Raw genomic sequence first — 21,283 nt, 5'->3', positions numbered from 1 at the left:
TTCAATAGCGATTTTCGATGCAAAAACGATTCTCGATTTAAAAAAAACGATTCACAGTATGTAAATGTAGTTACTTTTCCTATGTAGGTATTAGGGATGTGCATCTCCATAACTGAGGCCGATGCGATACGCATGTCGATGCATAGCCAACGATACGATACATTAAAGATAGGCTACATATAAGCAGCTACCGATGCAATGCAATGCGATTCACTATTATTACGATGCGGTGCGATTTGATTTCAACTCAACGCGATGCGATTCAATGTAATACGATGCAATGGAGAAAAATATGATGCTATGCAATTCAATATTCAATTATTTTATTTATTTTGTTCATATTTTGTGCCATCTGACTTTTAACGCATGGCTCTTTCACATACAAAAGATTTGGTTTTCAAAACAAAAAAAAACATAGCGTTGCGACGTTCGTCTGTTATAGGACAACTTAGTTTGAATAAACGAGCAGACACTGCTACTTGCTCTACGTTTATTTAGAATTAACAGCCAGACAACTAGCAGTGACTTGAGCTTTCCATTAAATGAATCACACACAGTAAACAAATCCTTAAAGACCCACTCCGATGAAAATAATGTTTTTCTAGGTGTTAACATGTTCTTGTGGCATTTTTCTGATGTTAGAGGACATATCTTGAGAAAAATAAGCTTGTATTTCTGAGTATTTCTACATTCTACAGTGTATGAATGAGTGAGTGAATGGGTGAATGTGAGGCAAATTGTAAAGCGCTTTGGTGGCCATTGGGTCTGTGAAAGCGCTATATAAATGCAGTCCATTTACCATTTACCATTTACATTCAAATGGCTGTGAATCAGTAGCAGACGCTAAAATGCCGGCTAAAATAGACTGGAGTTGTGACGTAGTAACTCCACTGGGCGTCTCCACACGCGATGTCTTGGAGTGAAATAATGATTGGTGATCGGTGATAACTTTGATTAACTTCGTATAATAATAATTAACGTGTATATAATACTGTTGCCCCACCGGTATTGGGGGTGTAAGCTAGCGGGAGAGACAGAGCTCTCAGCAACGGGCAGGGGGAGGGTCGTCTCCGTGCCAACGGCACCGCCCACAACGCAGAGGCGATTTGCTAATGAGCTACTGCCGCTCTGCTGAAGCGAAGTCCCAGAATACGGCACAGGTTTTGTGATTTTGGCTAAAAATGGCATAATCATAATTTAAAGACCACTGGGAATGTTTAAAAATAGCTCAAAATATGATCGGAGTGGGACTTTAACAAAAAAAAATCAAACAGGCCTATTCTGGTGGGTGCGGTGATGCGGTGGTGTAACATGTAAGGCTGGTGCTGCCAATAAGCACCTAAAATCTGTCACAAAGAACCGGCAAAAGTAATGATTATGAATATGTAAAATATAGCAATGAGATATTTTAATTGTTTATTAATAAACAAGTGTTTTCTTTGCCAGTGTCGGCTGCAAAGATGAAGTTGACGATGCTGACTCACGATCTTCGCAGTAGTCAACGCGCCAGAGAGAAATACACAATTCATACGGATTATCTGCTTATTACATAAGCAGAGAGCAGTCTGTATTCTTACGTTTTGAATTGTTCTGTTTAAAAGTAGACCTGTCTGTGAGGCAAGTAGGCTACCTTATATGCTGAGTTTCGGTTCATTTATGAGACGAGCTCCAGTTCACACGCCGGCGCCTCCGTGTTTATCGTCTGCTATATTTACTTCTTATTTATTAAATCCAGGCAATTGGTTGATGAAACATTGATTAAAATTAAGATACAATTAATACAAAACTAAATGCACTTTAAAGAAAGGTTTTGTGCTTTCTGTTTGGTGTGTCTGTGAAATTTTTAAAGCATCTTTTAGTGCCGCGTTCAGAGCGCTCATGTCCGTAACATTGTTTTTTCCTCATAAATGCAAACCCAATTTTTTTTTTTTTACAATTTTTTTTGTTCTGTGGAGACTACAGTTAGGCCTACTCATAATTTGTATTCTGAATACGTAACGCTGGTATATGTATTCCGTTACTCCCCAACACTGATATTAGTATAACCTTATCTGCAATATATTTTAATAACACGGTTTTGGCGGTTATAGAGTTTATTGTGGCAAAAATTCATCTCAAACAAACATCACTGCGTAAGAGACACTCAGAGTCAAATTATATAAAATAGAAGTATTTATTCTTGCAAGAATAGGAGCAGTCTAATACACAGTTGTTACCCTGTGCAGAAGAGTGACACACCCCCAGACAGACTGAACTAGCTTTTATCTTAGTTTCAAGGCCTTCTTCCCCCCAGAGCCTTCCTCCCAGTAGTTTTCCATAGACGTCACTAGTTGGCCCACTAAGCTCCCCTGCACTAAGTGGCCTTCTGACATCTAGGTCAGAGGTCCTTGTTCGTCTGTTCTCTGGAGTGTCTCCCTCTTCTGCCTCCCCAGGTACATAAACAGAATCCTCTCTCACTACAAGTGAGAGACACACATGTGACATTCTTTGAATCATCTATATTTAACTAAAGATCAATGAATATCATTAAAATTGCCACCACAAGTTCTAATGACGGTGTTCAACTATAACCATCGGTCTCACGGTTATATAATAACCGTCACACCCCTAGTTTTAACATAAACAATAATAAAAATAAAAAACCTTTCACAAACAGGTCTTTGATAACTATTCAAATGTAAATAAATATATATGTTAGGGGTGTGACGGTTCACAAAATTCACGGTTCGGTACGTTTTTGATACAGCAAAAAGAAAGAAAAGCCAGAGAAATTTCCTTGATTTAATTTTTTTAATAATTTTTCATCAAAGTATGATAATTTTTTACTTTGAGCAGTGATGGAGCTACACTTGACTCTTCTTAGGAGCATATAAAACAAAAACAGCTCCTTGCTCCTTGAAAAAAATTAATTGTAATATTGTAGTAGTTATAAACAAAGGTTTATTTTATTTCAGATTAACATTTGAGGGCAGCAATTTTATTCATAATGTCGAAATAAAACCGACGTAACGTTACTTGAAAGCATTATAGCCTACTATTCCTGCCAAACTTCCATGGTTACAGTTAGTAGTGTTACTACAGTAAATCCATGGTGAATGTTGCTGATCTGTGGGCACTGGATAGTTCATTCATGGCACAATGTTTATTCCTGTTTTCCACGTCAGCGCTGTTTGATCCGTTAATAACGGAGAAATGTGAATGTTTCTCACTAGATCTCGCTGCGATATTATTACTTCAGTGGCAAATTCAACTGCTTTCTTTACTGGATCTCTTAGTGCTGTGTAGTAACAGTGTCGCTTGATCAAGACGCTGGATTGGTCCAAACTGATAAACGATCCGTCAACCACACAATAACGAGTAGCGCAGCTGCAGTTTCGTTCCGCTTACATTACGTTTGCTATTTGATGTTGGGCAATGTTGTGGTCGCGGCAGCATCTCTTACATTATGAGCACGCTTGCCACGCCCCTACATTTTAAATAACGAAATTTTGGTCAGCAGGAAAAATAGTCCAACAAACCGTTCGGTTTGTAATGCACACTGAACCGAAAGCCTCGTACCGAACGGTTCAATACGAATACGAAAATATATATGTATATGTGTGTGTGTGTATATATATATGTATGTGTGTGTGGAATGCTTTATATCAGGCTTGATGTAATTTTACTTGATTTGTGATTTAATAACTGTTTCATTTCATTGATTCGAGTACTAAAATTTTCTATGCATCTCTGCTGCAAGCTAAACCACAACAGTGGCGTTTGTATTTATTTATTTTACATGTGTATTTTTTTGCTTTGATTGTAGCTGCTGTCATGAAATGGGACCCAGCTGCAACAGAGGCCCAAATAAAGTCTGCAGCCGATCATCTGAAACATGCCCCCGGGAGAGTCGGGGCTTGCCGCTATAAATGAAGCTTGTGAAGCTTATAGCAGCCACATTTTGTTAATTGATATGTTATACTGTTTTAACAACATTTTATAGATTATTTAAAGGGAAATTGTGTTAATTTATAACTTTACTGTTCTGGCTTTTAAGTTTTGGTCCAGTAGAACAAAATAGTAATAAAATATATATTTTGAGATTTAAATAGTTGATTTCTTGGAGTGATCAGTTTGGTTTACAGGCAAATGGTAAGCAGTTTATTACAATTATATTGATAAGATATACAAATGCAAGACTTGTATATACACTACACAGTTCCCGTATTCAATTGAGTATTCAATATTATCAAAATTCTTTCAAATCTTATTTAGGTCTATGGTCTGTGTGTCTGCAGTTTCATGACACGACAACCATTAACAATGAGTAACTGGGTCTTTCTCAGTGAGAACTAACTCACTGCCACTGTTTTGAAGTAAAGATTTTTTAAAGTTGGATCCTTGCAAAATGCACAAATGGGATTTCCGTTTCAATATGGGTCTTTAACAGTCTTCTTTGACATTTATACTACAGAAAACGTGACTAATACAACTTTTATTCTGGCTGCCTTTAGATGTCTAACAATTACGTCTGTAGCATGTCTTTAATTGACGTCTAAACAATGTCCAAAATTTTTTTATAAAAAACGTTCATTCTGGCTCCTGTGAAGACGTCTTCTGGATGTCTAACAATTACGTCTGTAGCACGTCTTTAATTTACGTCTAAACAACGTCCAGAAAAGACGTATAAAAACCTTTCATTCTGGCTCCTGTGAAGACGTCTTCTGGATGTCTAACAATTACGTCTGTAGCACGTCTTTAATTTACGTCTATACAATGTCCAGAAAAGACGTATAAAAAACTTTCATTCTGGCTCCTGTAAAGACGTCTTCTGGATGTCTAACAATTACGTCTGTAGCACGTCTTTAATTTACGTCTATACAATGTCCAGAAAAGACGTATAAAAAACTTTCATTCTGGCTCCTGTAAAGACGTCTTCTGGATGTCTAACAATTACGTCTGTAGCACGTCTTTAATTTACGTCTAAACAACGTCCAGAAAAGACGTATAAAAACCTTTCATTCTGGCTCCTGTGAAGACGTCTTCTGGATGTCTAACAATTACGTCTGTAGCAAGTCTTTAATTTACGTCTATACAATGTCCAGAAAAGACGTATAAAAAACTTTCATTCTGGCTCCTGTGAGGACGTCTTCTGGATGTTTAAAAATTACGTCTGTAGCACGTCTTTAATTGACGTCTAAACAACGTCCAGAAAAGACGTATAAAAAACTTTCATTCTGGCTCCTGTGAGGACGTCTTCTGGATGTCTAACAATTACGTCTGTAGCACGTCTTTAATTTACGTCTAAACAACGTCCAGAAAAGACGTATAAAAAACTTTCATTCTGGCTCCTGTGAGGACGTCTTCTGGATGTTTAAAAATTACGTCTGTAGCACGTCTTTAATTGACGTCTAAACAACGTCCTGAAAAGACGTATAAAAAACTTTCATTCTGGCTCCTGTGAGGACGTCTTCTGGATGTCTAACAATTACGTCTTTTAGACGTATTATAGACGACTGTTTGCTCGCTGGGTAGATGCATAGGATACGCATGGGTTGGTTAGGGTAGGTTTAGTAGTGGTGTGGGGTGCGTGTGTATTATACGTTTGGGTAGAATTAGTGGTGTACGGGGTGCGTGTGTATTACACGCTAATGAACTGCGTATCAAACTACAGGAAAAAACTCCAGGCAAATATCAAACACACACTAAAAGATTGAGCTTGAACGTAAATGAGAATCAACCTGCCAGCAAGCCACCTAGTAAAAGTCAACAATTTAATAACGATTTTGAATGTCTTACCTTTTCTTTATTAGGAAGTGTTTGTGTTCTGGTAAAAGTGTCTCCTCCATTAATACTGATCAGTTCTGCATCTGCAGGCGGAAATTGCGCGGGGAAAACCACTACGTCACTCTTCAGTGTGTCCGAGCTAAAACACACGTCATACTGCTGAGTAGCTTTGGAGTAAGACCAGCTCCCGTCAGGGTGTGTGGTGATCATCGGGGCGCTGTACCTGCCCAAACTGCCGTCTGTCCTGTGGCATTTTACCGCTATCAAACTGATGAGGCTCAGTAAAAAGATGACGGACACACACACAATGGCGATCAGCAAATACAGATTTAAATCCGAGAAACTCTCCTCCTTTATCGGCGCATGTCTGAATGGGGTCTTGACGTCACCAGCGCTTTCAACAACCACAACATCAATAGACACAGTCGCTGACAGTGAGGGCTCTCCGTTATCACAAACCAAAATGACCAACGGGTGAGTTTTCAGGTCATTGTCACTCATTCTCCTCTTAGTCCTGATCTCCCCGCTGCTGGTTCCGATTCGGAACAGATTGTTTCCTTTGGGTTCAGAGATGTGGTAAGACAGCAGCGCATTATAACCAGAATCTGCATCTACAGCCCTGATCTTGGCCACAAAGTAGCCCGCGTCAGCAGAATAGGGAATGTTTTCTGTGTTAACGGAACCGAGCTCGGAATAGGGCGCGAGAATCCCGGGACTGTTGTCATTCTCATCCAGGATAAAAACATTTACAGTCACGTTACTGCTGAGAGGAGGAACACCAGAGTCTGTGGCCTGAACCTTAAACTGAAATGTTTTGATCTCCTCATAGTTAAACGTCTGTAAACGGTGTATATCTCCACTGTCAGAGTTTATGTTGATCATGGATGTTACCGGGCCGCTTTTAGAGCTTTCTAGTAAAGAATATGTTATCCGGGCATTATCACTTACATCAGGATCTAAAGCAGATACTGTATGAATAACAGCTCCAATCTGACTGTTCTCTTTCACATAAACATTAATGACGGGCTCTGGAAAGCGCGGCGCGTTGTCATTCACATCAGAAACGTGTACAGCAATGACACTGGTGCTGGAGAGAGGCGGAGTCCCTCCATCAGTAGCTGTGATGGTCACGTTATACACGGACGCGCGCTCTCTGTCTAGAGGACCATCTACCACTAGAGAATAATAATTTTTGTAATTCGTCTCAAGTTTAAAAGGCACTTTGTTGGAGATAACACAATTAACTTTACCGTTTTTCCCACCGTCCCTGTCAATCACTGACACTAGAGCGACAGCAGTGCCAAAACTGGCGCCCTCTTTCACTGTACTGAGGAGAGACGTCACGGTTATCTCTGGCTTATTGTCATTAATATCCAGCACCTCCACCAGGACTTTGCAGTGCGTGGACATCGGAGGCTGCCCTTTATCACTGGCCTGTGCGCGGATCTCAAATGCGTTGTTCTCCTCGAAATCTATATTGCCTTTGACTATGATTGCGCCAGTATTCGGATCAATATAAAAAATCTGCAGGATTTTACTCTGATCTCTTTTAATTATAGAATAAACAATATCACTGTTACTGCCTTCATCAAGGTCTGTTGCATTTAACACAACAATCGTCGTTCCAATAGCAACATTTTCAAAAACGGTTGTTTTATACAAGGGCTTACTAAAAACTGGAGGATTATCGTTATTATCCAAAACTTTAATAATTATAAGAGATGTTCCTGTTTTAGAGGGGGTTCCTCCGTCTACAGCGGTCAGTGTGAGCTGGATCACAGGCTGTTTCTCTCGATCTAAAGCTTTCTGCAGCACTAACTCAGCAGACACACTCTGCTCTCCTCCTTTGTGTACAGCTAAAGAAAAATACTCATTCGAGCTAAGCTTGTAAGAATTTACTGAATTTTTTCCAACATCTGCGTCTGTAGCGTGATGGAGAGAGAATCTAACTCCGGGGAGGGTGCTTTCCGCAATTTCTATCGTTTGTGATTTCTCGCTGAAAGACGGAGAATTGTCATTAACATCCACAATATTAACCTCTATTTGATAAAGCTTTAATGGATTGTTGATAACCGCTTCTACATTGACTGAACATTTAAGTGCTTTAGCACAAAGCTCCTCTCTGTCTATTCTTTCGCTTACATACAGAAACCCAGTTTTAAGATTTACCTCGAAATATTTTTTCTTGGATCCCGTGACAATCTGAAACATGCGCGACTCCAGTTCCTGAACATTAAGGTTTAGATCCTTAGCGATATTTCCCACGGATGTTCCCGGATTCACCTCCTCTGAAACGGAATAAGAGAGCTGCCCTGACACCGCGTCCCAACAACACTCTAAAACAACGAACACAATGCAGATCACAATAGATTTCCTTCTGTACGTCGAGAGCATTGCGACATCCAATGAACCCCGTGCAATAATCCACGAAATAAAAGACAGTATTCCAAGTTCATCAACACGAATAAAGAAGTATTAGACAATATTCCATTTTATCGAGGAGAAAACACGAGGCCTTCGCACACTCTCTTCTACATGCAGTCTCTCTGAAACAAAGCCCTGTGAAATCTCCTCCCCACTAAAACCAGGAGGAGCTTCGAGACACTGGAGATAATTCGAGATTCAACGGTCTATAGTGACACCAAGCGGATTTATGAATTAATATATTTTAAAAAAGAATTAAAAAAAATATCACAAAGTGATCATCATGTCAAATTGCAGTTATTTGTCATTTTTTTTAACTATAATAATATAAGAAAAGATTTTGAGATTTCTTTGTGTCCAATATATGAGAGTATTTTGGGTCATTTTCGCCATCACAACATTATATATATATATACATATATATATATATATATATATCTTCTTTCATGAAGAGAAAGATATGCATTTTCAAACGACTTGACCAGATTTTATTGTGAGCAACATGCTGCTATATAATACCACTCTCTTAGATTACTACAAGGAATTAACTAAATTATTAAATATATTAGCATACTAGTATTAGTAAAAAGAGTCATAGTAGTAGTTATTGCACCGATGTGAATTTCACCGCCATCACAATCTAGTTCAGCACCACGGACAGCTCCACCAAAGCGCTACGTTCGATTTTTAATCTATGATGATGTATTAATCAATTCCTATAAATCTGTATATTTTTTGGCAAAACACTATTAAAACAAAAAAGCCACTTAGAACATTTTTTTAAGTATCAAAATGTAGTAGTGTTATTTTAGTAAACAAGAAGAGGAAACGCTAGAAAGTCCAGTCATTTTACAAAAAAATTTAAATAATAGTTAAATTCCATAATCTCTTACCTTTTCTTTATTAGGGAGTGTTTGTGTTCTGGTAAAAGTGTCTCCTCCATTAATACTGATCAGTTCTGCATCTGCAGGCGGAAATTGCGCGGGGAAAACCACTACGTCACTCTTCAGTGTGTCCGAGCTAAAACACACGTCATACTGCTGAGTAGCTTTGGAGTAAGACCAGCTCCCGTCAGGGTGTGTGGTGATCATCGGGGCGCTGTACCTGCCCAAACTGCCGTCTGTCCTGTGGCATTTTACCGCTATCAAACTGATGAGGCTCAGTAAAAAGATGACGGACACACACACAATGGCGATCAGCAAATACAGATTTAAATCCGAGAAACTCTCCTCCTTTATCGGCGCATGTCTGAATGGAGTCTTGACGTCACCAGCGCTTTCAACAACCACAACATCAATAGACACAGTCGCTGACAGTGAGGGCTCTCCGTTATCACAAACCAAAATGACCAACGGGTGAGTTTTCAGGTCATTGTCACTCATTCTCCTCTTAGTCCTGATCTCCCCGCTGCTGGTTCCGATTCGGAACAGATTGTTTCCTTTGGGTTCAGAGATGTGGTAAGACAGCAGCGCATTGTAACCAGAATCTGCATCTACAGCCCTGATCTTGGCCACAAAGTAGCCCGCGTCAGCAGAATAGGGAATGTTCTCTGTGTTAACGGAACCGAGCTCGGAATAGGGCGCGAGAATCCCGGGACTGTTGTCATTCTCATCCAGGATAAAAACATTTACAGTCACGTTACTGCTGAGAGGAGGAACACCAGAGTCTGTGGCCTGAACCTTAAACTGAAATGTTTTGATCTCCTCATAGTTAAACGTCTGTAAACTGTGGATATCTCCACTGTCAGAGTTTATGTTGATCATGGATGTTACCGGGCCGCTTTTAGAGCTGTCTAGTAAAGAATATGTTATCCGGGCATTATCACCTACATCAGGATCTAAAGCAGATACTGTATGAATAACAGCTCCAATCTGACTGTTCTCTTTCACATAAACATTAATGACGGGCTCTGGAAAGCGCGGCGCGTTGTCATTCACATCAGAAACGTGTACAGCAATGACACTGGTGCTGGAGAGAGGCGGAGTCCCTTCATCAGTAGCTGTGATGGTCACGTTATACACGGACGCGCGCTCTCTGTCTAGAGGACCATCTACCACTAGAGAATAATAATTTTTGTAATTCGTCTCAAGTTTAAAAGGCACTTTGTTGGACATAACACAATTAACTTTACCGTTTTTCCCACCGTCCCTGTCAATCACTGACACTAGAGCGACAGCAGTGCCAAAACTGGCGTCCTCTTTCACTGTACTGAGGAGTGACGTCAAGGTTATCTCAGGCTTATTGTCATTAATATCCAGCACCTCCACCAGGACTTTGCAGTGCGTGGACATCGGAGGCTGCCCTTTATCACTGGCCATTGCGCGGATCTCAAATGCGTTGTTCTCCTCGAAATCTATATTGCCTTTGACTGTGATTGCGCCAGTATTCGGATCAATATCAAAAATCTGCAGGATTTTACTCTGATCTCTTTTAATTATAGAATAAACAATATCACTATTGCTACCTTCATCCATGTCTGATGCATTTAACACAGCAACTGTCGTTCCAATAGCCACATTTTCAAAAGCGGTTGTTTTATACAAGGGCTTACTAAAAACGGGAGCATTATCATTAATATCCAAAACTTTAATAATTATAAGAGATGTGCCTGTTTTAGAGGGGGTTCCTCCGTCTACAGCGGTCAGTGTGAGCTGGATCACAGGCTGTTTCTCTCGATCTAAAGCTTTCTGCAGCACTAACTCAGCAGACACACTCTGCTCTCCTCCTTTGTGTACAGCTAAAGAAAAATACTCATTCGAGCTAAGCTTGTAAGAATTTACTGAATATTTTCCAACATCTGCGTCTGTAGCGTGGTGGAGAGGAAATCTAACACCAGGCAAGGTGTTTTCTCCAATGTCTAGCGTTTGTGATTTCTCGCTGAAAGACGGAGAATTGTCATTTACATCCACAATATTAACCTCTATTTGATAAAGCTTTAATGGATTGTTGATAACCGCTTCTACATTGACTGAACATTTAAGTGCTTTGGCACAAAGCTCCTCTCTGTCTATTCTTTCGCTTACATACAGAAACCCAGTTTTTAGATTTACCTCGAAATATTTTTTCTTGGATCCCGTTACAATCTGAAACATGCGCGACTCCAGATCCTGAACATTAAGGTTTAGATCCTTAGCGATATTTCCCACGGATGTTCCCGGATTCACCTCCTCTGAAACGGAATAAGAGAGCTGCCCTGACACCGCGTCCCAACAACACTCTAAAACAACGAACACAATGCAGATCACAATAGATTTCCTTCTGTACGTCGAGAGCATTGCGACATCCAATGAATCCCGTGCAATAATCCACGAAATAAAAGACAGTATTCCAAGTTCATCAACACGAATAAAGAAGAATTAGACAATATTCCATTTTATCGAGGAGAAAACACGAGGCCTCCGCACACTCTCTTCTACATCCAGTCTCTCTGAAACAAAGCCCTGTGAAATCTCCTCCCCACTAAAACCAGGAGGAGCTTCGAGACACTGGAGATAATTCGAGATTCAACGGTCTATAGTGACACCAGGCGGATTTATGAATTAATGTCTAGCAACAAATAAATAAATAAAATAAAATAATAATGATGACACCATTTCACATATGGATTATGTCATACCGAATTGCAGTTAGCTGTCATTTTCCAAAGGATATTCAATAAGACGAAAAAAAAGATATTTCAGCGTGATCATGAGAGGATTTTAGGACATTTACACCATCAAAACATGCAAACTTTTTAAATTTTCGTTTTGTTTATCCATCTTTCATATCAAGTGAAATATCTATACTTCAAAACAGCTTAAGAGATTTCGCAACATGCAGTTCTACAATGATCTTTTCCTTTCCATAATATCATATGTAATGAAAAGGAATTATAAATATAATCGCATTAATAAAAATTTAAATTAGCCGTATTTCAGTTATTCATTTGTAGGGCATCTCTATCATTTCACAATTTAAGCAAGTCTGTAAGCTCTAAACAACTTTTTTTAAAGAATTATTTTAGTATTAGTAAAAAGAGAAACAGAAGTAGTTATTGCACCGATGTGAATTTCAAACAAGCCACGACCACAATCTAGTTCAGAACCACGGACAGCTCCAACAAAGCGTAAAATAAAATGTTTATATAATAATGTATTAAACTATTCCTATAAGTATGTATATTTCAGAAAATCACTATTAACCATTAAGTACCTTCAAGTATCAGAATATATAGTTGTGTATTTTTAACCAAGAACACAGTTCAACGAGAGGAAACAATATAAATCCCACTCTACAAAAAGAAAACAAATAATCGCAATGAAATATCTTACCTTCTCTTTATTAGGGAGTGTTTGTGTTCTGGTAAAAGTGTCTCCTCCATTAATGCTGATCAGTTCTGCATCTGCAGGCGGAAATTGCGCGGGGAAAACCACTACGTCACTCTTCAGTGTGTCCGAGCTAAAACACACGTCATACTGCTGAGTAGCTTTGGAGTAAGACCAGCTCCCGTCAGGGTGTGTGGTGATCATCGGGGCGCTGTACCTGCCCAAACTGCCGTCTGTCCTGTGGCATTTTACCGCTATCAAACTGATGAGGCTCAGTAAAAAGATGACGGACACACACACAATGGCGATCAGCAAATACAGATTTAAATCCGAGAAACTCTCCTCCTTTATCGGCGCATGTCTGAATGGAGTCTTGACGTCACCAGAGCTTTCAACAACCACAACATCAATAGACACAGTCGCTGACAGTGAGGGCTCTCCGTTATCACAAACCAAAATGACCAACGGGTGAGTTTTCAGGTCATTGTCACTCATTCTCCTCTTAGTCCTGATCTCCCCGCTGCTGGTTCCGATTCGGAACAGATTGTTTCCTTTGGGTTCAGAGATGTGGTAAGACAGCAGCGCATTGTAACCAGAATCTGCATCTACAGCCCTGATCTTGGCCACAAAGTAGCCCGCGTCAGCAGAATAGGGAATGTTCTCTGTGTTAACGGAACCGAGCTCGGAATAGGGCGCGAGAATCCCGGGACTGTTGTCATTCTCATCCAGGATAAAAACATTTACAGTCACGTTACTGCTGAGAGGAGGAACACCAGAGTCTGTGGCCTGAACCTTAAACTGAAATGTTTTGATCTCCTCATAGTTAAACGTCTGTAAACTGTGTATATCTCCACTGTCAGAGTTTATGTTGATCATGGATGTTACCGGGCCGCTTTTAGAGCTTTCTAGTAAAGAATATGTTATTCGGGCATTATCACCTACATCAGGATCTAAAGCAGATACTGTATGAATAACAGCTCCAATCTGACTGTTCTCTTTCACATAAACATTAATGACGGGCTCTGGAAAGCGCGGCGCGTTGTCATTCACATCAGAAACGTGTACAGCAATGACACTGGTGCTGGAGAGAGGCGGAGTCCCTTCATCAGTAGCTGTGATGGTCACGTGATACTCGGACGCGCGCTCTCTGTCTAGAGGACCATCTACCATTAAGGAATATCTGTTTTTATAAGTATTCTCTAATTTAAATTTTACCGAGTCTTTTATTTTAAGTTGCACGACACCATTTTTACCAGCGTCGCCATCTTTTACTGTGATTAATCCCACCATTGTACCTGGAGACGAATCCTCTCTCACTTCATTTTGCACAGACAATATACTTATTTCTGGTACGTTATCATTTACATCAATTATTTCGAGTAAGACTTTACAATATGATGCTCGTGGATTTTGTCCTTTGTCCTCGGCCTGAACGCGAATCTCAACTGCAGGAGATTCTTCGTAATCAACTGGGCCTTTGACAGTTATTTCGCCAGTAACTGGATTGATTGAAAAAGCGTTTACACTGTTATCATTATCATGATTTATAAACGAGTATATGACTTCGCCATTAAGACCCTCGTCTGCATCTTTTGCGTTCACTGTGATCACAGAAGCACCGATAGGTGAATTCTCTGCTATTTGCGCTTTATAAAGTGGCTTGTCGAACACAGGAATATTATCGTTCACATCTACTACATTAACTATTATCTGTGTCGTACCAAACCTTGGAGGTTTCCCTCCGTCTACAGCGGTCAGTGTGAGCTGGATCACCGCTTGTTTCTCTCGATCTAAAGCTTTCTGCAGCACTAACTCAGCAGACACACTCTGCTCTCCTCCGCTCTGTACATCCAGAGAAAAGTGCTCATTTGAGCTCAGCTTGTAGCTTTTTACTGAATTTACTCCAACATCAAGATCGAATGCACTTGGTAATGCAAATCTCTGCCCAGGGTATGTCTGTTCAGAAATATTAAGATATAGTTTTGAGGTGCGAAATCCAGGTGCATTGTCGTTAACATCTAAAATATTCACCTCAAATCTGTATATGTTCATTGGCGCAGTAACAATGGCCTCCAACTCTAAAGCGCATTTAGAGCTCCGACCACACAGCTCCTCTCTGTCTATCTTTTCTCTAACAAAGAGAACTCCATTCTTTGCGTTTAGATCAAAATATATTTTGTTAGGCCCTGTGACGATTTGAAATCCTCTTCTCTCAAGGTCTTGTACATTCAGGTTTAGATTCTTTGCTAAATTTCCTACCGTGGTCCCGATGTTCACCTCCTCCGACACAGAATAAACAATCTGCCCGTCTGCGTAATTCCAGTTATTAAAGAAAAACACAACAAAGATCAATTTAAAGCACAAAAGGTCATCTGTTATGTCCATATTTCCTTCCGTTAGTAAGACTGGCGGTTATACAAGAAAAACATAATTTGTATATTCCATAACAGGCTTACTGCTTTCGCAAAGACACCGAGATAGCAACTCTAAGGCGGACAGGGCTCTCTAACAAAGACCTCTGACGAGGCGAGGATCCCTGCCCAACGAAAGGAGGAGCTTCACAAAGACACTAAAAAACTTGCATGGGTTGCCAGTGACATCGTGTGGACAAACATGCTCAATATGCAACATTTTCTGATCGCAAAACTGCATACCATACTAAAAAAAGATAATGTTGAGAAGAATCCACCAGATATTGATAAATAAAACAAAAGCTACCCATAGCCATCACATAAGTTTATATACTTTGAAAACATAATATTAGGACCGTACAAAGTATTAAATCTGGATAATGACATATAGAAACATATTTTTTGTCTAAGTATAAAAATTATTAAACCTAAACCTACCCATCACAGAAAACGTCTGCATTTTTATATAAAAAAAGGAAAATCATTCTGTTTGATTTATAAGCTTGTTAACTCTCAATTTAGGTCCTATCTGACAAGAGTCCCCATGAGTCAGAGTGCATTTATGTTGAAATCCACACACACACAGCTAAATTCTTGATATAAAATCAAGAAACAAATATCTCACTTCAGAAAACGGGCCTTACCTTCTCTTTATTAGGGAGTGTTTGTGTTCTGGTAAAAGTGTCTCCTCCATTAATGCTGATCAGTTCTGCATCTGCAGGCGGAAATTGCGCAGGGAAAACCACTACGTCACTCTTCAGTGTGTCCGAGCTAAAACACACGTCATACTGCTGAGTAGCTTTGGAGTAAGACCAGCTCCCGTCAGGGTGTGTGGTGATCATCGGGGCGCTGTACCTGCCCAAACTGCCGTCTGTCCTGTGGCATTTTACCGCTATCAAACTGATGAGGCTCAGTAAAAAGATGACGGACACACACACAATGGCGATCAGCAAATACAGATTTAAATCCGAGAAACTCTCCTCCTTTATCGGCGCATGTCTGAATGGGGTCTTGACGTCACCTGCGCTTTCAACAACCACAACATCAATAGACACAGTCGCTGACAGTGAGGGCTCTCCGTTATCACAAACCAAAATGACCAACGGGTGAGTTTTCAGGTCATTGTCACTCATTCTCCTCTTAGTCCTGATCTCCCCGCTGCTGGTTCCGATTCGGAACAGATTGTTTCCTTTGGGTTCAGAGATGTGGTAAGACAGCAGCGCATTGTAACCAGAATCTGCATCTACAGCCCTGATCTTGGCCACAAAGTAGCCCGTGTCAGCAGAATAGGGAATGTTCTCTGTGTTAACGGAACCGAGCTCGGAATAGGGCGCGAGAATCCCGGGACTGTTGTCATTCTCATCCAGGATAAAAACATTTACAGTCACGTTACTGCTGAGAGGAGGAACACCAGAGTCTGTGGCCTGAACCTTAAACTGAAATGTTTTGATCTCCTCATAGTTAAACGACTGTAAACTGTGTATATCTCCACTGTCAGAGTTTATGTTGATCATGGATGTTACCGGGCCGCTTTTAGAGCTTTCTAGTAAAGAATATGTTATCCGGGCATTATCACTTACATCAGGATCTAAAGCAGATACTGTATGAATAACAGCTCCAATCTGACTGTTCTCTTTCACATAAACATTAACGACGGGCTCTGGAAAGCGCGGCGCGTTGTCATTCACATCAGAAACGTGTACAGCAATGACACTGGTGCTGGAGAGAGGCGGAGTCCCTTCATCAGTAGCTGTGATGGTCACGTTATACACGGACGCGCGCTCTCTGTCTAGAGGACCATCTACCACTAGAGAATAATAATTTTTGTAATTCGTCTCAAGTTTAAAAGGCACTTTGTTGGACACAACGCAATTAACTATACCGTTTTTCCCACCGTCCCTGTCAATCACTGACACTAGAGCGACAGCAGTGCCAAAACTGGCGTCCTCTTTCACTGTACTGAGGAGTGACGTCACGGTTATCTCTGGCTTATTGTCATTAATATCCAGCACCTCCACCAGGACTTTGCAGTGTGTGGACATCGGAGGCTGCCCTTTATCACTGGCCTGTGCGCGGATCTCAAATGCGTTGTTCTCCTCGAAATCTATATTACCTTTGACTGTGATTGCGCCAGTATTCGGATCAATATGAAATATATCCAAAATGTGATCTTGGTCTGTCTCTCTTAGTGAGTAAACGATCTCACTATTGATACCCTCATCTTTGTCTGTTGCGTTTATAATTATTACAGTGGTACCAATTGGCACGTTTTCAACAAGACTAGCTTTATATAAGGGGCGACTAAATTCAGGAGCATTATCATTATTATCTAAAATCTTAATAATTATCTGAGACGTGCCTGATCTCGGTGGATTTCCTCCATCTGCAGCGGTAAGAGTAAGCTTGATAACAGGCTGTTTCTCTCGGTCTAATGCTTTTTGTAGAACTAGCTCGGCAGACACACTCTGCTCTCCTCCTTTGTGCACAGCTAAAGAAAAATACTCATTTTGATTTAATTTATATGTGCTCACTGTATTTTTTCCAACATCCGCATCAGACGCATAAGAAAGAGGAAATTTCACGCCTGGTAAAGTGTTCTCTGCGATGTCTAAATATTGAGTTTTGGCACTAAAAGACGGAGAATTGTCATTTACATCCACAATATTAACCTCTATTTGATAAAGCTTTAATGGATTGTTGATAACCGCTTCTACATTGACTGAACATTTAAGCGCTTTAGCACAAAGCTCCTCTCTGTCTATTCTTTCGCTTACATACAGAAACCCAGTTTTAAGATTTACCTCGAAATATTTTTTCTTGGATCCCGTGACAATCTGAAACATGCGCGACTCCAGTTCCTGAACATTAAGGTTTAGATCCTTAGCGATATTTCCCACGGATGTTCCCGGATTCACCTCCTCTGAAACGGAATAAGAGAGCTGCCCTGACACCGCGTCCCAACAACACTCTAAAACAACGAACACAATGCAGATCACAATAGATTTCCTTCTGTACGTCGAGAGCATTGCGACATCCAATGAATCCCGTGCAATAATCCACGAAATTAAAGACAAAATTCCAAGTTCATCAACACGAATAAAGAAGTATTAGACAATATTCCATTTTATCGATGAGAAAACACGAGGCCTCCGCACACTCTCTTCTACATCCAGTCTCTCTGAAACAAAGCCCTGTGAAATCTCCTCCCCACTAAAACCAGGAGGAGCTTCGAGACACTGGAGATAATTCGAGATTTAACGGTCTATAGTGACACCAAGCGGATTTATAAATTAATATATACACACACACAAAAACTATTATCACAAATGGATGATGTTCATACCGAATTTCATGTACGTTTAATTCAACTAATGCTCTAAGAAATTGTTTGATGTTTCAGGCAGCGTGTCCAGTATCTTACTGAATCGTGGGGCATTTTCATTATCACAACAAGTAAACTATTTTCCCCCCATGGCAGTCCTTCATATCAAGAAAAAGAGTTACATTCTCAAACAAACCTCCCAGATTTAATGATGACTATTTTTAGAAGGTTTCACTGCTAACATGTACTAAACAACAATTAAACACAAAAATAAGAACTAAATTAAGGGTGGGGGGGACATTTTAAAATCACTATCTAGTTCAGAACCACGGACAGCTCCACCACATATTTTTGCAAGACTTTAAAAAAAAACATTTTGTTTCTCAAAATACAATAGTTTGGCATAAATAAAAAATGCATTTAAAAAAATAAATAACCCTTTAATTTCTTACCTTCTCTTTATTAGGGAGTGTTTGTGTTCTGGTAAAAGTGTCTCCTCCATTAATACTGATCAGTTCTGCATCTGCAGGCGGAAATTGCGCGGGGAAAACCACTACGTCACTCTTCAGTGTGTCCGAGCTAAAACACACGTCATACTGCTGAGTAGCTTTGGAGTAAGACCAGCTCCCGTCAGGGTGTGTGGTGATCATCGGGGCGCTGTACCTGCCCAAACTGCCGTCTGTCCTGTGGCATTTTACAGCTATCAAACTGATGAGGCTCAGTAAAAAGATGACGGACACACACACAATGGCGATCAGCAAATACAGATTTAAATCCGAGAAACTCTCCTCCTTTATCGGCGCATGTCTGAATGGAGTCTTGACGTCACCAGCGCTTTCAACAACCACAACATCAATAGACACAGTCGCTGACAGTGAGGGCTCTCCGTTATCACAAACCAAAATGACCAACGGGTGAGTTTTCAGGTCATTGTCACTCATTCTCCTCTTAGTCCTGATCTCCCCGCTGCTGGTTCCGATTCGGAACAGATTGTTTCCTTTGGGTTCAGAGATGTGGTAAGACAGCAGCGCATTGTAACCAGAATCTGCATCTACAGCCCTGATCTTGGCCACAAAGTAGCCCGCGTCAGCAGAATAGGGAATGTTCTCTGTGTTAACGGAACCGAGCTCGGAATAGGGCGCGAGAATCCCGGGACTGTTGTCATTCTCATCCAGGACAAAAACATTTACAGTCACGTTACTGCTGAGAGGAGGAACACCAGAGTCTGTGGCCTGAACCTTAAACTGAAATGTTTTGATCTCCTCATAGTTAAACGACTGCATGCTCTCGATCTCTCCTGTCAATGAGTTGACTCTGAGGAGCGCTGATACAGGTGTACCATTCACAGAGCTTTGCAGTAAAGAGTATGTTAATTGCGCATTGTCCATGATATCCGCATCAGAGGCCGTTGTTGTGGAGATTATGGAGCCCACTTTGCTGTTTTCACGCAGATATGCATACACTACAGAATTGGGGAAGCGAGGCGCATTGTCATTCACATCAGACACCTGCACTTGTATTACTTTAGCTCTGGACATTGGCGGTGACCCTTCGTCTTCAGCAATGACTGTGATGTTGTACTCCGTTACGTTTTCCCGATCTAGTACGCCATCTAAAACTAACGAATAGTAGTTCTGAAAGGACGACTGTAATTTAAATGGTCTAGAGCCTAAAAGGCGAACGCGCACTGCTCCGTTTTTCCCCGAGTCTGGATCTGATACGGTCATTAAGGCAATTACAGTTCCCTTCCCCGCGTTTTCCTCTACCGGGGTAAGAAGTGATGTTACAGTCACATCTGGGGCGTTATCGTTAATGTCAAGAACCTCTATTAAAAGCTTAGTGTGGCCTGACATGGTCACCTGACCTTTATCAGTAGCTTGAACTCTGATCTCAAAAGCGGTGTTCTCCTCATAATCAATATCACCTTTAATTTTAACATCTCCATTTTTCGCGTCAATATCGAACTTTTCCAGAATATTTTGGGGTGTTCGACTAATAAAGGAGTAAACTATCTCCGCATTCAACCCTTCGTCTAGATCTCGAGCTTGTAGTCTGGTAACTGTGGTGCCAATTGGTGCGTGCTCAGCTATGGAGACTTTATATAATGTCTTACTGAAAACTGGAGCGTGATCATTGATATCTAACACATTAACCTCGATCATTAAGGTTCCAGTTCTGGCAGGCGATCCGCCATCAACCGCAGTCACTGTGAACTCGAGCCGCGGAGTCTTCTCTCTGTCTAAAGCCTTTTGAAGCACTAATTCAGCGGAGATCGTCTTATCACTATGAGTTTGTACATCTAAGGTGAAATAATCATTAGCTGTAAGCTTATAGTTTTTTACTGAATTCACTCCAATGTCTGCGTCATGCGCGCTCTCCAGTGGAAAGCGCACACCAGGCGCGGTGCTTTCACTAACATTAATCACTACGGAGCTCATAGGAAACACTGGAGAGTTGTCATTAATATCGAGAATGTTTATTCTTACCCGGTAGAGTTGCAATGGACTGTTCACCACGGCTTCCAGGTTAACGGAGCATGAGATTGCGCCTGCGCAAAGCTCCTCGCGATCAATCCTTTCGCTCACCTGCAAAGCGCCCGTCTCTATATTCACACTAAAATATTGCTTTTTTGAGCCTGACACGATACGGAAGCCCCTTGAGTGCAGATCGTTTACTGAAAGGTTAATGTCTTTAGCTATATTACCGACTGTGGTTCCCCGTTTCACCTCCTCTGACACACTGTATGAGATCTGTCCGGTTACAGTCTCCAAGAGATGACAGCTCAAAGCAAATGAAAAGCACACTATGAAATGCCCCTGCGTGGATGTAAACATATTTGCTTATTTATTCTCTACAACAATCCCCCAAAAAATCCATTAAAAATGACCAAATAACGTTTAATTCCGATTGAGTAAAGGATCCGTCTCGGTCAATGAGAGACAAAAGGAATCAGCCAAACCTCCCGTTTCTATCATCAGGAGAAATCCACAGCGACAGTAAATCCAAGTTCTACATCCATCAAAAATCCTCCAAGCTACTGGTCCACAAGCACATAA

General features: G+C 40.7%; 5 protein-coding genes across 8 annotated transcripts in view; all 5 read right to left on the bottom strand.

Moving 5' to 3' along the window:
- Positions 1-21,283, bottom strand: part of LOC130072825 (protocadherin alpha-C2-like) — a 121,801-nt gene that overhangs the window by 74,063 nt on the left and 26,455 nt on the right. The window contains exon 1 of one of the 4 annotated variants that reach the window (XM_056238101.1): positions 9,084-11,654. The exons of the other annotated variants lie outside the window; for them this stretch is intronic. Coding sequence (XP_056094076.1) covers positions 9,084-11,465 — 2,382 coding nt within the window. The 5' untranslated portion in view covers positions 11,466-11,654. Of the gene's footprint in view, positions 1-9,083; positions 11,655-21,283 lie in introns of those variants that run through there. 4 annotated transcript variants of the gene reach the window in all.
- On the bottom strand, positions 5,746-8,310 carry LOC130072848 (protocadherin alpha-3-like). The gene has a single exon (XM_056238152.1). The coding sequence runs from the start codon at positions 8,158-8,160 to the stop codon at positions 5,746-5,748; it is 2,415 nt and encodes an 804-aa protein (XP_056094127.1). The 5' UTR covers positions 8,161-8,310.
- On the bottom strand, positions 12,414-14,972 carry LOC130072842 (protocadherin alpha-3-like). Its single transcript, XM_056238146.1, has one exon. It carries the CDS (start codon positions 14,877-14,879, stop codon positions 12,414-12,416), a length of 2,466 nt encoding a protein of 821 aa, XP_056094121.1. The 5' UTR covers positions 14,880-14,972.
- On the bottom strand, positions 15,532-17,994 carry LOC130072834 (protocadherin alpha-3-like). Its single transcript, XM_056238136.1, has one exon. The coding sequence runs from the start codon at positions 17,929-17,931 to the stop codon at positions 15,532-15,534; it is 2,400 nt and encodes a 799-aa protein (XP_056094111.1). The 5' UTR covers positions 17,932-17,994.
- LOC130072835 (protocadherin alpha-3-like) lies at positions 18,668-21,104 on the bottom strand. Its single transcript, XM_056238137.1, has one exon. The coding sequence runs from the start codon at positions 21,059-21,061 to the stop codon at positions 18,668-18,670; it is 2,394 nt and encodes a 797-aa protein (XP_056094112.1). The 5' UTR covers positions 21,062-21,104.

The sequence above is a fragment of the Rhinichthys klamathensis genome, unplaced genomic scaffold, assembly GCF_029890125.1.
Source record: "Rhinichthys klamathensis goyatoka isolate OS25496 unplaced genomic scaffold, OSU_Roscu_1.1 h1tg000509l_1, whole genome shotgun sequence".
Taxonomy (NCBI): domain Eukaryota; kingdom Metazoa; phylum Chordata; class Actinopteri; order Cypriniformes; family Leuciscidae; genus Rhinichthys; species Rhinichthys klamathensis.
The sequence above is the reverse complement of the archived record's forward strand: the minus strand, read 5'-3'. Positions and strand labels throughout refer to the sequence as shown.

Coding starts and splice junctions, on each gene's coding strand:
- LOC130072834 (XM_056238136.1), bottom strand. CDS start 17,931: ATGCTCTCGACGTACAGAAGGAAATCTATTGTGATCTGCATTGTGTTC.
- LOC130072848 (XM_056238152.1), bottom strand. CDS start 8,160: ATGCTCTCGACGTACAGAAGGAAATCTATTGTGATCTGCATTGTGTTC.
- LOC130072835 (XM_056238137.1), bottom strand. CDS start 21,061: ATGTTTACATCCACGCAGGGGCATTTCATAGTGTGCTTTTCATTTGCT.
- LOC130072842 (XM_056238146.1), bottom strand. CDS start 14,879: ATGGACATAACAGATGACCTTTTGTGCTTTAAATTGATCTTTGTTGTG.